We start from the raw sequence: 12,506 nt of genomic DNA, 5'->3' as shown, positions 1-12,506 counted from the left end.
TCATGACTTCCAAAAGCCATATAAATATCATTTTTGTTTGAGCATTTCCCTACACACAAATATATGATCATATGCATGAATATTAGTATATATGCCGTGAAAAGATCGAGTATGCTTCGGAAAGTGGAGATATGTTTGCGGTTGCTGAGGTTTGCATACGAGTTTATAACAGTGTTCATCAGGGAAGCACTGGATTATGCTCTTCATCAAGCCAACCAATCACAATCAATATTATACTTCTCTAATCCTTATCCCAACTATTATTAGAGCATTAATTTACTTCTCATTATCATGCGCGCATTTCAGTTTCTAGACGGTAATTAGTACCACTATTGAGTATCGAGATTCGATTTATGTTTTCAGTTTTTGCATTGTGTTCAATATAGCTGTCATTGTGCAAATGTTGAGATATAGTGAATAATATACAAGTTTGTATCTTTCTATTTTTACGCCATGTCTAATCTTGATGGCAAGTATCTGCAAATTGTTCGATCTTTCTTCTTTTTACAAAACTCATAACATAGCAGCACACTTGATTTGGAACAAACAACTATGCACCACAAATTATGGCAACAATGGTTTCTTCTGCAAGTTCTACCACAAGTGTTTTATCAGGTGACCGAATCAATTAAATTCGTTTTCTGTCACAAACTTATCAAGTTTTGTTTCTATCAAATTAAGTAACACCAGATAGATAGTCACATATTAATTCCAACATGCATTCACCTGATAGTTTGGAATGAACTGATAACTATGTCTCAGCTAGGACGGACCCACATGTAGGTACTGATGTCACGTGACTCACCGACACTTGCGAAAAAAAAAAAAAAACTACTTACTATTATTGTATATATGAAAGTTGAGTGAAATGTCTATTTCGAAATATTACATTTATTAAAAAGTTGGAAACCATAATCTAGCATAACCATTTCCCTTGGTCTAGTGGTTGATAAACTCACTTGTATCTATATTTTCGAGTTCGCCTTTTCTTCTTCTGTACCAACTTATTAGAATTTTTGATACAGTTTTGGAAGCGATCAATGGCTCGAGACACTTTATGATAATCAAAGATGAATAAACGAACCAAAGGCTCAAAGAACAATGTTCTTATAATATCAAACTTAATCAAAAACTGAAAACTAAATAACATTTAACCCTATTTATACTTTAATTTTAAAACAAATAATAGAAGATTTTAAGATCCGAATTCAAATAATAGAGACACACGCTATTTATACTTCATAATTATTCAAATAAAGACACACGCTAGGTATGATAAACACTGAATTGCATTGGAATCAGTTAGCTGTTAACAATGATACAAACTAAACTAAAGTGTTTAAACCCAACCCGACAAGGATTAAGTCCAATAATTTATATATACAAGTTATAATCTCGTGTATTACACGGATTGCATAATGTAATATTATATATTTGCTTACTAATAAAAAAGTTTGTCTTTAAAATATATATATATATATATATATATATATATATATATTACATAGGTGAATAAATACGTGTTCATTTGATTAATGATATAATAACTATCTATAATTAAATAATAAATATCCATGATTAAATTTATATCAAATATTAAAAAATATTGTTTAATATGTGAGAGAGGCAATTAAACACAATTGTAAATACAATAATAATTTAATATATTATTTTTTGTACTTGTTTTTCCAAAAACATGTGAGAGGAATATCTAATATCTTGGTATTTGTCTGTTTCTCACAATTATCATAACATTTCATGTTTGAATGTCCCACGGTCTATCCATAAACTGATTAATATGGGTGTTCATTTAGATATAGATATATGCATATCTATATGACCATGCCTATGCCCCTTCATGAGCTCCAAAAGTCATATTAAGTATATCCTTATAGTTGATGATTGTTAACTTACACACACATTCACAACTATCTATTTTTGTTTGTGAAAGATATTATTGGATGATGATGCTATAAGAAAAGATCGCGCGAGTATGCTTCAGAAACTTGAAATATGTTTGCTGTTAATGAGGTTTGCATACGAGTTTGTAACTGTGTTTATCACAGGAGCAATGGATTACGCTCTTCGACAAGCCAACCAATCACGAACAATATCATACTCTTCTAACCCGTATCCCGACTATTATTAGAGCATTTACTTCTCATTATCATGAATTTCAATTTCTATACAGTTAGTACTGTTATTGAGATTCCATTTGTATTTTCAATTTGCATTGTTCATAATGTTGAGATAATGTGTCGGGTGAATCAAGTTTGTTTTGCGTCAAAAACTTGTCAAATTTTGCTTCCATTAATTTAAATGGTTAACAATATTTAAGCTGCTGCACATGTGTGGGTAGCAGGATCTTTATAAAGACACATTCTCAACATAACATTATTCACTGAGTTGAACTTTATGAACCCATGTTGGCAAAAGAACCTTCATGTTAAATTATTACAACAGAAAATAAAAAATGAAAATGAACACTAGCGTATAATACTATAACAAAAACCTTAAGGTATGCCTGTTAGAATAGGCTTCCCTCTTCCCATTGTAAAACCCCTTGTCCCATCTGGCATTCTTGGGCCTTTAGGGCTCTGTCTCGTTGGTGATGCGTCCAAATGGGCCGAGCTGCTCGGTGAAAGAAGCCCACAAGTGACGTGGGTCGGGGTGCGTGACTTTGATTTACCACTACCGCGGGCCCATCCTTTCTTTGAATTTTCCTGAATCTGCCGGCTCAAAATTTAGTAACTATAGTCATTTTTATTTTTACAAGAAATCAAAACTTTTGTCATTTAAGATGTGTGGGATATTATGGGCTCACGTTATTGTCAGTAGCTGGTTCTGAAGTCCCACTATTGGGCTGAGAAGACTCTTCCCAGTCAAAGTTGTCATCCTCGTCAAGAAGTCCATCAAAGTCCGACTTCCTTGTCTTTAGAACTGATTTTGGCTGGATGTTTGAATTATAAAAGTTGCATAATCGTTTAAAAGAGTCGATTATAATAATTCATGGAGATGACAGACTCAACGATTTGGGTTGAAACGGGCCTTTTTCAGTAGAGATGGGTCAGCCCTTTTGCCCTTTTTATTGATAATTAATGCGTTAATTGTGAGCTATCGGAAAAGCTCGAGACTTGCTTGAAAAAAGCTCACTCGATATCGGCTGATTTGTAACTGAGTTGAGCCCAAGTCAAGGTTAGCTGGCTCGTTGATTCGTTTAAGTTAAAAGAAAATTTTTACTATATGTAAACTGTAACCCAAATTCAAACATATATTATACTTTTATATACACCATCTGTACTATATATAAACTGTAACTCAAATTCAAACATATATATCTGTATGTTAAAGATATTATTTTGTTTATATATATATCAATGTGTAAAAAATACAAAACTTAATATTCTGAAAATTAAACAAGCTGTCTTGATCATTTACAAGCTGAACCTGACTCAGCTCGCCCAGGATCGGCTTATTCACTCACAACCCTTATTGTGAATAAAATAATATTTTATATTTTAATAAAACAAGAGGTTATACTCTTATATGCATTAAATACATACTTTGTGCGAACCCAATTGACTCGTTAAGTTTTTTTATTGGACCCAGTTTAAGTAAAAAAAGTTACATACTGAACGACGAATCAGCAACCTAACACGAAAACCTTTTCTCCAGTTTCTTTCATCGTTTAACTTCTCAACCTTCATGATGCCATCAAGATATTCAAGAAAATGGATGAAACAAAACCGAAACTTCAATTCAGATAATTCAAAAACCACAAAATCATACCGCTTTCTCTGCTATTTCAGCAGCTTCATACTCCACAAGAGCATGTAGCTACAAAACAAAACCATGAAACAAAAATTGAACAACATAACTCACGAACCAAAGAACAAAACATCAACTACATACCTTATTACTAAAAACATAACCCCCTTTTGCATGCAATGAATTTGGTTCCGGGGGTTGTGGATGACATATACGAATGGCTTTAACACTGGCCAATATGAGGGTAATGAAACTTTACAAAGTTAACCACTGCTTGAATCATTTCAAGATGCCAAAAAATGTAAAAAGTTTGAAACTTTACCATCCAACCACACTAAATATGTTCTCAAGATTTTGATGAGAGTGATCTTCAGGAAGATTTTCACCAACAACAGTGCGGGACTGCGTTAATAATTAAACGAAACAAATTACAGTTATGAAAACTAACAAGCATCCAACAAGTATTCAAACTACCTGCAATTCTCCTTTATCTTTATCTATGAACGGGTGCTTACGCCTAACTTTTTTCCCATCATTGCTTACAACCTACATATGATTAAATTATAAACAGTAAAAATAAATTATTGGAAACTTGGCGGGTCAAATAACTAACCAATTTTGAAGAGGAACGAAGCGCTTGGGCGAGCAGATTATTGTTAGTGATGCAGGCTTTGATTTTCTTCATGGATGCAATAACAGATATAGGAACTGTAACATTACGAGAATTCATATCGAAATTATTAAAAAAACACATTGATGATGTTAACTGTAAATGTCTAATGTGACATGACTCATGAGTAATTACCATAGCCTTCTGGATCCTTGCTGATGTGTTTCACCAACGACTCGTTCGCAAGCAGGCTCAGGCCACTGAACTGATATTCCACCTATCGGTTACAAACGAAAACCGTATTACATATTAAAAAACTTACATAATTCAAAAAAAAAAAAAACAATCACAATATCAGATAAATCAAACTCACTCAAACAAAAACAAGCAAAAGGGACCTGTTTGACGATTTTCTGCTGAAGATCTTGAGTCAGGACATTCTTCGAACAGTTGGTGTGCAAAAAACTCGGGTTCGTAAAAACATGCATTTGCTGATCTTGATCACCAACACCAGCATAAATCCAATCCCCTGATCCACTCCCATCATTCCCACCCATACCCATATAACTAAAATACGGGTAAAAGTAACCCGACACGGGCGATTGGGTACTAGGCGAACTGGGCACAAATTCAGGTGCTTGCGCGTTGAATTTAAAAGGCGTCGGGCTTGAAACTTCCCTCTTTTCATCCCTCTTTGTTGTCTCCTGTAATTGTTGTTCCGGGTGTGCCTGTGCCATTGTTGGTTTGTTTTTTATATGATTTTTTAAGGGTTTTTTTTGTTTTTGTTTTTGTTTTTCAGAAGTGAAAAACTAATCTAATGAATGATGAATAAGTGGGTGTTATGAAATTATGAATCTTGAATTTGATTGTTTGTTTAGGAGCAAGAAACGTGAAAATGTGTTTGCAGGGTGAAGTTGTGTTGGCGCGAAGAAGTTGGCATGAATTTGGGGTAACTGTAATTTGACATTGGATCCATTTTTGGCGCCCAAAGTAAGAATCTGGTGGTATGCATGAAAAGAATTTGTCTGCAAAACATTTACCACCCATTTCTTTTGAATTTTATATTTTAACTCTACCTATTTAATAAATACTATTAAAATTATCCCGCGCGTTAGGACGAAAACGCGGTAACAGCACTAGATATAGCAATAGAAAGAGACAAAAAAAATAAAAAATAAAGTTGTGATATGCTAAAAAGATGTCGGCGGATGTTTTATATCAATTGAAAACCAAAATAATATATATCGGTAATGATTCGATAGTGTTGGTACTGATACTGGTACCGATGTATAATTACGAGATACTAGAAGTTAGATATAAGCTTAACATAAGAAAAGTTTTAAAGAAAGGAACTATAGGGGCTTAAGTTGCCATATTGTATAAGTTTTGAGGCCAAAACATTAAACAAAGAAACTTTGGTGGCCTAAGTTGAGAATAAAACTCCACAATTTTTGCATTTTAATATTTATATAATGAATTTATAACTACCCATTTGAAAGCTCTTCCAACGCGTATAAAATATAAGAGGTTGATATTACGAATAGTAACTTTTTGTGTGATAACTACAAGTTCCCTTTTAATATATATATAATGTTGTGTTTGGATTAACTTAAATAAAAAAGGTTAACCAGTTTAAGTTAAAAATACATGAAGTTTAAGAAGAAATTATTTTGCGTTTAACCTATGTTGATTATGTCACTTAATCTATTTAACTTTGTTAATGTGTTGTGTGAGTTACATGTTTTTAAGTGTGTATTGGTTAGCTAGGAAGTTTGAGATAGAATATCCTATGAGCGAGTACATTTCCCATAAGTGTTTGTTTCCGAATTTAAAGTAGGATATTATATGACTGTTCTTTAGATCTATCTTTAGCTTCATGCTAACATCAAGTATGGTTCATTTCCATGAGATTTAGATTGGTCACTAGGAATATGTTAAACTCAAGCCATAGCTAAAGATTTCTAATTAGCCACATATATTAGCTATGTTTGAAAATAATTGACTTGGAACTTACTAGTAAAATTTGACTTGTTTTAGTGTGTATTTAAAGAAATATAAGATCCCCATTTCAAAGTTGACAAGGAATTTTGATAGGTATGTGGTACTCTTGGCAACGTGTACTTTTTGATATACATGGATTTTACTTTTGGTTTCATGGACTTTAAGACTTCTGTCATATAAGAAAAAAATGTTTTGTGAAAATTAAACCGATCGTCTTACCTTGGGTTTGAGGCGTGACAAAAAGTAACCATGTTTGGTTTATAAACATACTAAAAAGGTTGCAATGTGGTAGTGACCGTGACGACAATACGATGGTAGTGATGGTTGCGAGGAGGTGAATCCTTCAATCATTTGGTTAAACTTTTCATCACATAGTATAACAGCGATGTGGTGATAGTGACGATGCTGAAAAGAATTTAAGTCAATTGATTTCGTTTCATATTTTTTCAACCATATAACTTAGATTTCAATTATGTTACATTTTTAATCGATTCTGGTTGATAACACCTAATGAAAAAAAAAAATCATATTAATATAAAGTTTTGCGAATATTTGAGATTGTTAGGTATTAGTCAAATATAGTATTTGTTTAGAAAAAAGAAAAGAAAATATAAATACCAAACCGAACACCACTCAATAATCAGAATTGCTTGCTGCGGATTCGAACCCTAAACCTACCTCTCGAATTCATTCCCTCCAAAACCCCCCAAATTCCCTAACGGCCATCTACCGTTAACTACCAATGGAATCCATCATCCACGGAGCACTGGATGAAATATGCACACAAGCAGCTAAAGGACTAACCCTAACTCGTCTCTGGTCCAAAATCAACAACAAATCTCATGTCTCATCCTCTAACCTCAAGCAGGCCTTATGGTCCAGTCTTCTCAATATTCCAACTCTCCAATTCCAACGCAACGGCGTTCCGTACGATGCTCAAAACCCTAGCATTCAATCGTTCCAAGATGCTGAGGCTATGGACTTGAAAATCGTTGCGGCGGAGCATATGCTTAATAGCTTTGTCGGAATGTACGACATTGAAGCTTCCGATGCCGGCGTTTCGGAGGATCAACGCCGTGTTCTTGAGCGTCTTGCCCTTGCAAGGTTTGTTTTCGGCTAAAACCGAACAAATAACCAAAACTTTTTCGCTTTCTTAATTTTTGGAAACTGTTTGGTTTTTGTTTTTTCGTTTTGGCATTTGAGTATGAACATTTTGGGCCGAGGAAAAAGTTGGCTCAAAATAATGAATTTGGGCCTGAAATCCTGAATAATATTTTTTTAATTAATAACGAATTGATTATTGTATATTTGGTATAAAATATTGAGTTACATATTTTTTACAATTCTATACATTCGGTTATAATTCTGTATATTACTTAAAATTAAAAAAAAAAACATCTATACATTCTGTTACGTTTGGTTTTTTTGACTTTTGTTGCATGCAAAACCAAAACAGAACTGTAAGTTCAAAGTTTGCAAAAAAAAAAATAATAAATAATAATAAAAATAATGTCAAATTGTCAGTTTTCGGTTTGGTTTGGTCTTTTCGTTTTCTTGTTTGTTTTTGGATCGGTTTTTCGGGTTTAATGTACACCCCTATTTATTACCACAGTGGATATCTTAATGCACACAATTTGTGCAAAATTTTGTTTGATTTGTGAATCTGCGTAATATCATCATCATCATCATCGTACTTAGTATATTCCACCAATAGCAAAGCTATCGTAGCGTCTGAGGAGGGTAAGATGTAGACAGCCTTACCTCTACCCCTATAGGAGTAGAGAGGCTGCTTTCGGTGAGACCCCCGGCTCGATAGTAGTTTTGCATCAAGCCTTGGACATAAGGCACATAACACTCAACCATCGGGACACCGGCTGATTGGTGCATGTACCCTTGTCTTCCGGCTATCAACGCCACCACATGATAAATCTGCGTAATATGATAAGCCTAAATGAAAAATACATAAATGTTATTGATTTGCTGTATATTGCAGAACAGATGGAGTTACCCAAAATGACCTTACCAAGGAACTTGACAAAAAAAGCAACGACATTTTTTATATACTAAAGACTCTTGAAACGCGCGGGTTAATTGTGAGGCAGTCAACAATAATAAGGAAGAAAGAAGCTGGCAATGAAGAGTATACAAATGGTTCAATAGTGAACACCAATATGCTCTATTTATACTGTTATGCAAAGCATTTGGGTCACTTACAAAGACTTGAAATTACCAAAGGTGTCACTGATAATGACAATGCAGCTGAAGAAGTTGGTACAGGAACGGATGTTTCTGAAGAACGCGTAAACAACTATGGACCTGCTTTTACAGCTATATGTGATAGACTAGAAAAGGCCGATCGCAAGGTTACTATTGACATTTCAGCTGATAGTGTTTTACTTGGCTTCATAATTAATTAGATGCTAATTGTTAAGTTAATTTTGCTTTTATATTTTGAAGGTTCTCGTGGCTTCAGATATTAAAAGGGAGTTAGGTTACTGCAACAATAAACCTGCACATAGAGCTTGGAGAAATGTAAGCTAGTATATTAGAGTTTAACATATCCATATGGCCATATCCCTGCATTTGTTTTTCTGTTAAGTTCTTCCTCACTGACTTAACTTCATTGCTCAAATGTTCTTAGTTCTTGAACAAGCTGCAATATGCTAGTATAGTCGAGGAATTTACTGCTAAAGTGAACAATAAGGTAGTCTAACTATAGTATTTGTCCCACATCTATGAATTATGCCATAGTTTTAAGTTGTCGCCTCGGTCATATATATTTTGTCCGCGTTTCAGGAAGTTACGTGCGTACGGCTGCTAAAGAAGTTTTCTCCTGAAAATTTTATGCCCAAAGGTCATGGAGGTGGAAATGATGGTCTTGTTACAGAACAACAGGTTAAACGAGTAAAAAGAGGGCAAATTACTGAACAGCTTCTTGAGCTTCCTATTGAGCAACAAATTTATGATATGATTGATGCTGAAGGTTCCAAAGGGTTGACTTATAACGAGGTGTGTTATCTTTATTGGGTATAGCTTCTTTCTATTAGTTTTGGAGAGCAATGATTTTTCCAACTTTTTGTATATTCATTGCTGTAAGCAGGTGTGTAAAAGGCTTGGCATTGACAGCAAAGGATACGATAATCGTTTTCAGCATATGAAGAAAAGATTCAGGATGCATCTAAATTCAGAAGCCCTTAAAAGAGGTGTAGTCAACCGAGTTTGGACTTGTGGGAACTATAATGCTGGAGTTCCTTATACTGAGAAACCTCCGACTTATGCCCAAGCTGGACAGCTGATGCTAACTCACACCATCCAAGATGCAGATTATCAGGCCTCCAACATGAATGCTGAGGTCAGTGAAGAACAGGGTAATGCTGAGGCAACTGATGTATTTCCTGATGCAGAACCTCAAATTGTAACTGTAAAGCCCTCATTGAATCCTGTTTCCTTAGAGAGATCTCCATCTGGTTCACCAGCACCCCGAAGGCGCCGCTCTTATACAACCTATCCTTGTATTGGTTTGAATACAGTTAAATCACTAAGGGAGCAGCGAATACTTGAAAAACTACAGGTCTGTATTCTGTATACACACGAAAATACACATTATATATATATGTGTGTGTGTGTGTGCATATACTTATAGGGGCGTGTTTAATACAAAACCGATGCATAAGCACGTGCATGTGCAAGTGCTTATGTGGTTCTTGCAGTTTCTATGGTTTTCTCTTTGCACTAAATTATTTGATGTTTACATAAATTCATTAATGTTAAGAAGTTGTGTAAGTATTTGATGTATACATTGGAGTGAAATGGTGTAAAAAGATGCTCTTTTTACAGCACATACATTGGACATCCCCTTGCCTGGATATTCAAGTAATTACATAAATTAGTTGATGCTAAAAAGTTGTGTAAGTATTTGATGTATACATTGGAGTGAAATGGTGTAAAAAGATGCTCTTTTTACAGCACATACATTGGACATCCCCTTGTATGGATATTCAAGTAATTACATAAATTAGTTAATGTTAAAAAGTTGTGTAAGTATTTTATGTATACATTGGAGTGAAATGGTGTAAAAAGATGCTCTTTTTACAGCACATACATTGGACATCCCCTTATATGGATATTCAAGTAATTAATTTTGCCTCCTAGTGAGTATAGTCTTTTTTGTTTAGAGATTAGATAGTAGTACTTTCTGTGCATAATAGGGGCTCCGAGGTGCTATTATTGAAAAACAGTTTAAGAACGCAATTCAATCCATTTTCTGTTGACTTCTTGATCTTACAATTTAGTGTACACTTTCTAAAGTTTGTAATTTTGAAAACCGTTACTGATTTTAGAGAGTTTGTGCAAAATTTGTTGCTGCAGGAAGAAAAACTCCTTATAAAACCCGAGCTACAAAGGCTGCTGGAAAGTATTGAAAATCTTGAAAAGAAGCAGTCGACTAGAATGGACAGGAAGACTCTAGAACGTAGCTTAAACAAGCTTCAACAAGATGGACATTGCAAATGCATTTCTTTTGCAATCCCTTCTCTTACAAATATTGTTCGAAAACATTCAATTGATGTAGTTTTACACCCATCTGTATATGAAGCAGCAGACCTATCAGATCGAGTTCATGACAGAATAAGATTATTTGAAAAACAAATACGTACCCAAGCTTATTCAAAACTAAAGACCGGCAAAAGCAACAAATCAATCCCTGTGTTAAACGACGTGGAGAGAATTAATACAAGTTTGAGAATAGATACTCAATCTGAATACTATGAAGCAATGAAAAAGAACGGTTTTGTATTGGCAAAAATGGTTCGTGCAAAGTTGCTTCATGTGTTTTTTTGGGGTCATCTCACTGGCTTATCCGGTTGGGATGATGCTATAAAAGATGGACATGAACAGAAGAACCCACATAGCAGCTGTAAATTGTTTGAGTTGGATGCAGCCATTAAGGCTATGCCACTTAAGTTGTTCTTGCAGGTTGCAGGCTCCAATTTACAACTCAAGTCTGTGGTTGAGAAATGCAAGAAAGGTTTACGCCTTTCTGATCTTCCTGTACACGAGTACAGGTGTCTTATGGATACCCGAGCAACTGGACGTCTTTCATATCTTGTTGATATTTTAAGACGCCTCAAGGTATTATTAGTTACTCTCAAATTCAGTTGGGCAAGTTTAGTTTGGATTACTACTAGTTCTTCTATTATTTTGGATGTTTTTTCAGTTGATACGATTGATTGGTGGTGACATTCCTGTGGGCCCACACACTACTCTTAGACATTCATTTGAACTGAAGCCTTACATTGAGGAACCTGTGGGGATATATAAAGGCATAAATGCTTCTGATCTCCGGCCTCAGGCCAGGCATGATTTTGTTCTCTCAAGCAAGAAAAGTGTTGATGAATATTGGAACACCTTGGAGCATTGCTATGCTGCTTCTGATCCAACTGCTGCTTTGCATGCCTTCCCTGGATCTACTGTCAAAGAGGTCTGTTGATAATCATTTGCTATTTTTCATCTGTATATTCTGAAGCTTGGTTTCATCAGGTATATCATGTCCGTTCTTGGACCTCAGTCCGAGTTATGACAGCTCATCAGCGGGATGAGCTATTAAAACTTGTAGCAAACGAAGACGTGAGTAAAAATATATCCTTCAGAAAGTGTGAGAAGATCGCAGAGAGTCTTAATTTGACCTTGGAGCAGGTTTGTTTTTACTTGGTAGTTGCTATGTAGTTGATTTATGACCTGATTTGTGCTTATGAGCTTTTTGTTAATAACATAAGGTAGCACTTTTGATGTTTTTGTAAGTTGATTAGTGCTCCCATTGCAGGTGATCCGTGTATTTTATGATAAAAGGAATAAATTAAAGGTAGCAGCAAGAGCCAAAGAGCATGAGTTCCCAGCTCTAAAGGATGCTCCATTTTCTTGTACAATAAATAAGTCTTCCAAACGAAGATCACCACTAAATAATGAAAATTCACTTGATGAAGACTCACGCAGACTGAAACAAGCCAAAAGTGCAAACAATGCCACAAAAGAACAAAGTTCTTCACACAGGTTGATCGATGAAATCGATGAAGCAAATATGTTGATCAACGAAGATGAGAATGGTTATTCTTATTCTGCTATGCATGAC

At 34.8% G+C, this 12,506-nt stretch overlaps 2 protein-coding genes across 2 annotated transcripts; one reads left to right on the top strand and one right to left on the bottom strand.

The window, feature by feature from the left end:
- Positions 1 to 2,513: 2,513 nt before the first annotated feature.
- On the bottom strand, positions 2,514 to 5,115 carry LOC143621635 (la-related protein 6C-like). Its single transcript, XM_077092996.1, has 10 exons — positions 4,777 to 5,115; positions 4,574 to 4,655; positions 4,382 to 4,476; positions 4,243 to 4,314; positions 4,091 to 4,170; positions 3,913 to 3,997; positions 3,790 to 3,837; positions 3,633 to 3,701; positions 2,825 to 2,950; positions 2,514 to 2,729 (listed from the first exon to the last, which is right to left on the bottom strand). Exons 1-10 carry the CDS (start codon positions 5,113 to 5,115, stop codon positions 2,514 to 2,516), a joined length of 1,212 nt encoding a protein of 403 aa, XP_076949111.1.
- Positions 5,116 to 7,121: 2,006 nt separating this feature from the next.
- On the top strand, positions 7,122 to 12,475 carry LOC143621593 (uncharacterized). The gene is made up of 12 exons (XM_077092960.1): positions 7,122 to 7,483; positions 8,373 to 8,746; positions 8,832 to 8,911; positions 9,021 to 9,086; positions 9,176 to 9,233; positions 9,267 to 9,388; positions 9,480 to 9,950; positions 10,748 to 11,509; positions 11,595 to 11,858; positions 11,918 to 12,073; positions 12,201 to 12,427; positions 12,472 to 12,475. The coding sequence occupies exons 1-12, from the start codon at positions 7,122 to 7,124 to the stop codon at positions 12,473 to 12,475; spliced, it is 2,946 nt and encodes a 981-aa protein (XP_076949075.1).
- The last annotated feature ends 31 nt before the right edge of the window (positions 12,476 to 12,506 follow it).

Source organism: Bidens hawaiensis, unplaced genomic scaffold, assembly GCF_021521415.1.
Source record: "Bidens hawaiensis isolate Kalapana, Puna unplaced genomic scaffold, B.hawaiensis_p1.1 tig00002922_1, whole genome shotgun sequence".
In the NCBI taxonomy this organism is placed as follows: Eukaryota; Viridiplantae; Streptophyta; class Magnoliopsida; order Asterales; family Asteraceae; genus Bidens; species Bidens hawaiensis.
The sequence above is the reverse complement of the archived record's forward strand: the minus strand, read 5'-3'. Positions and strand labels throughout refer to the sequence as shown.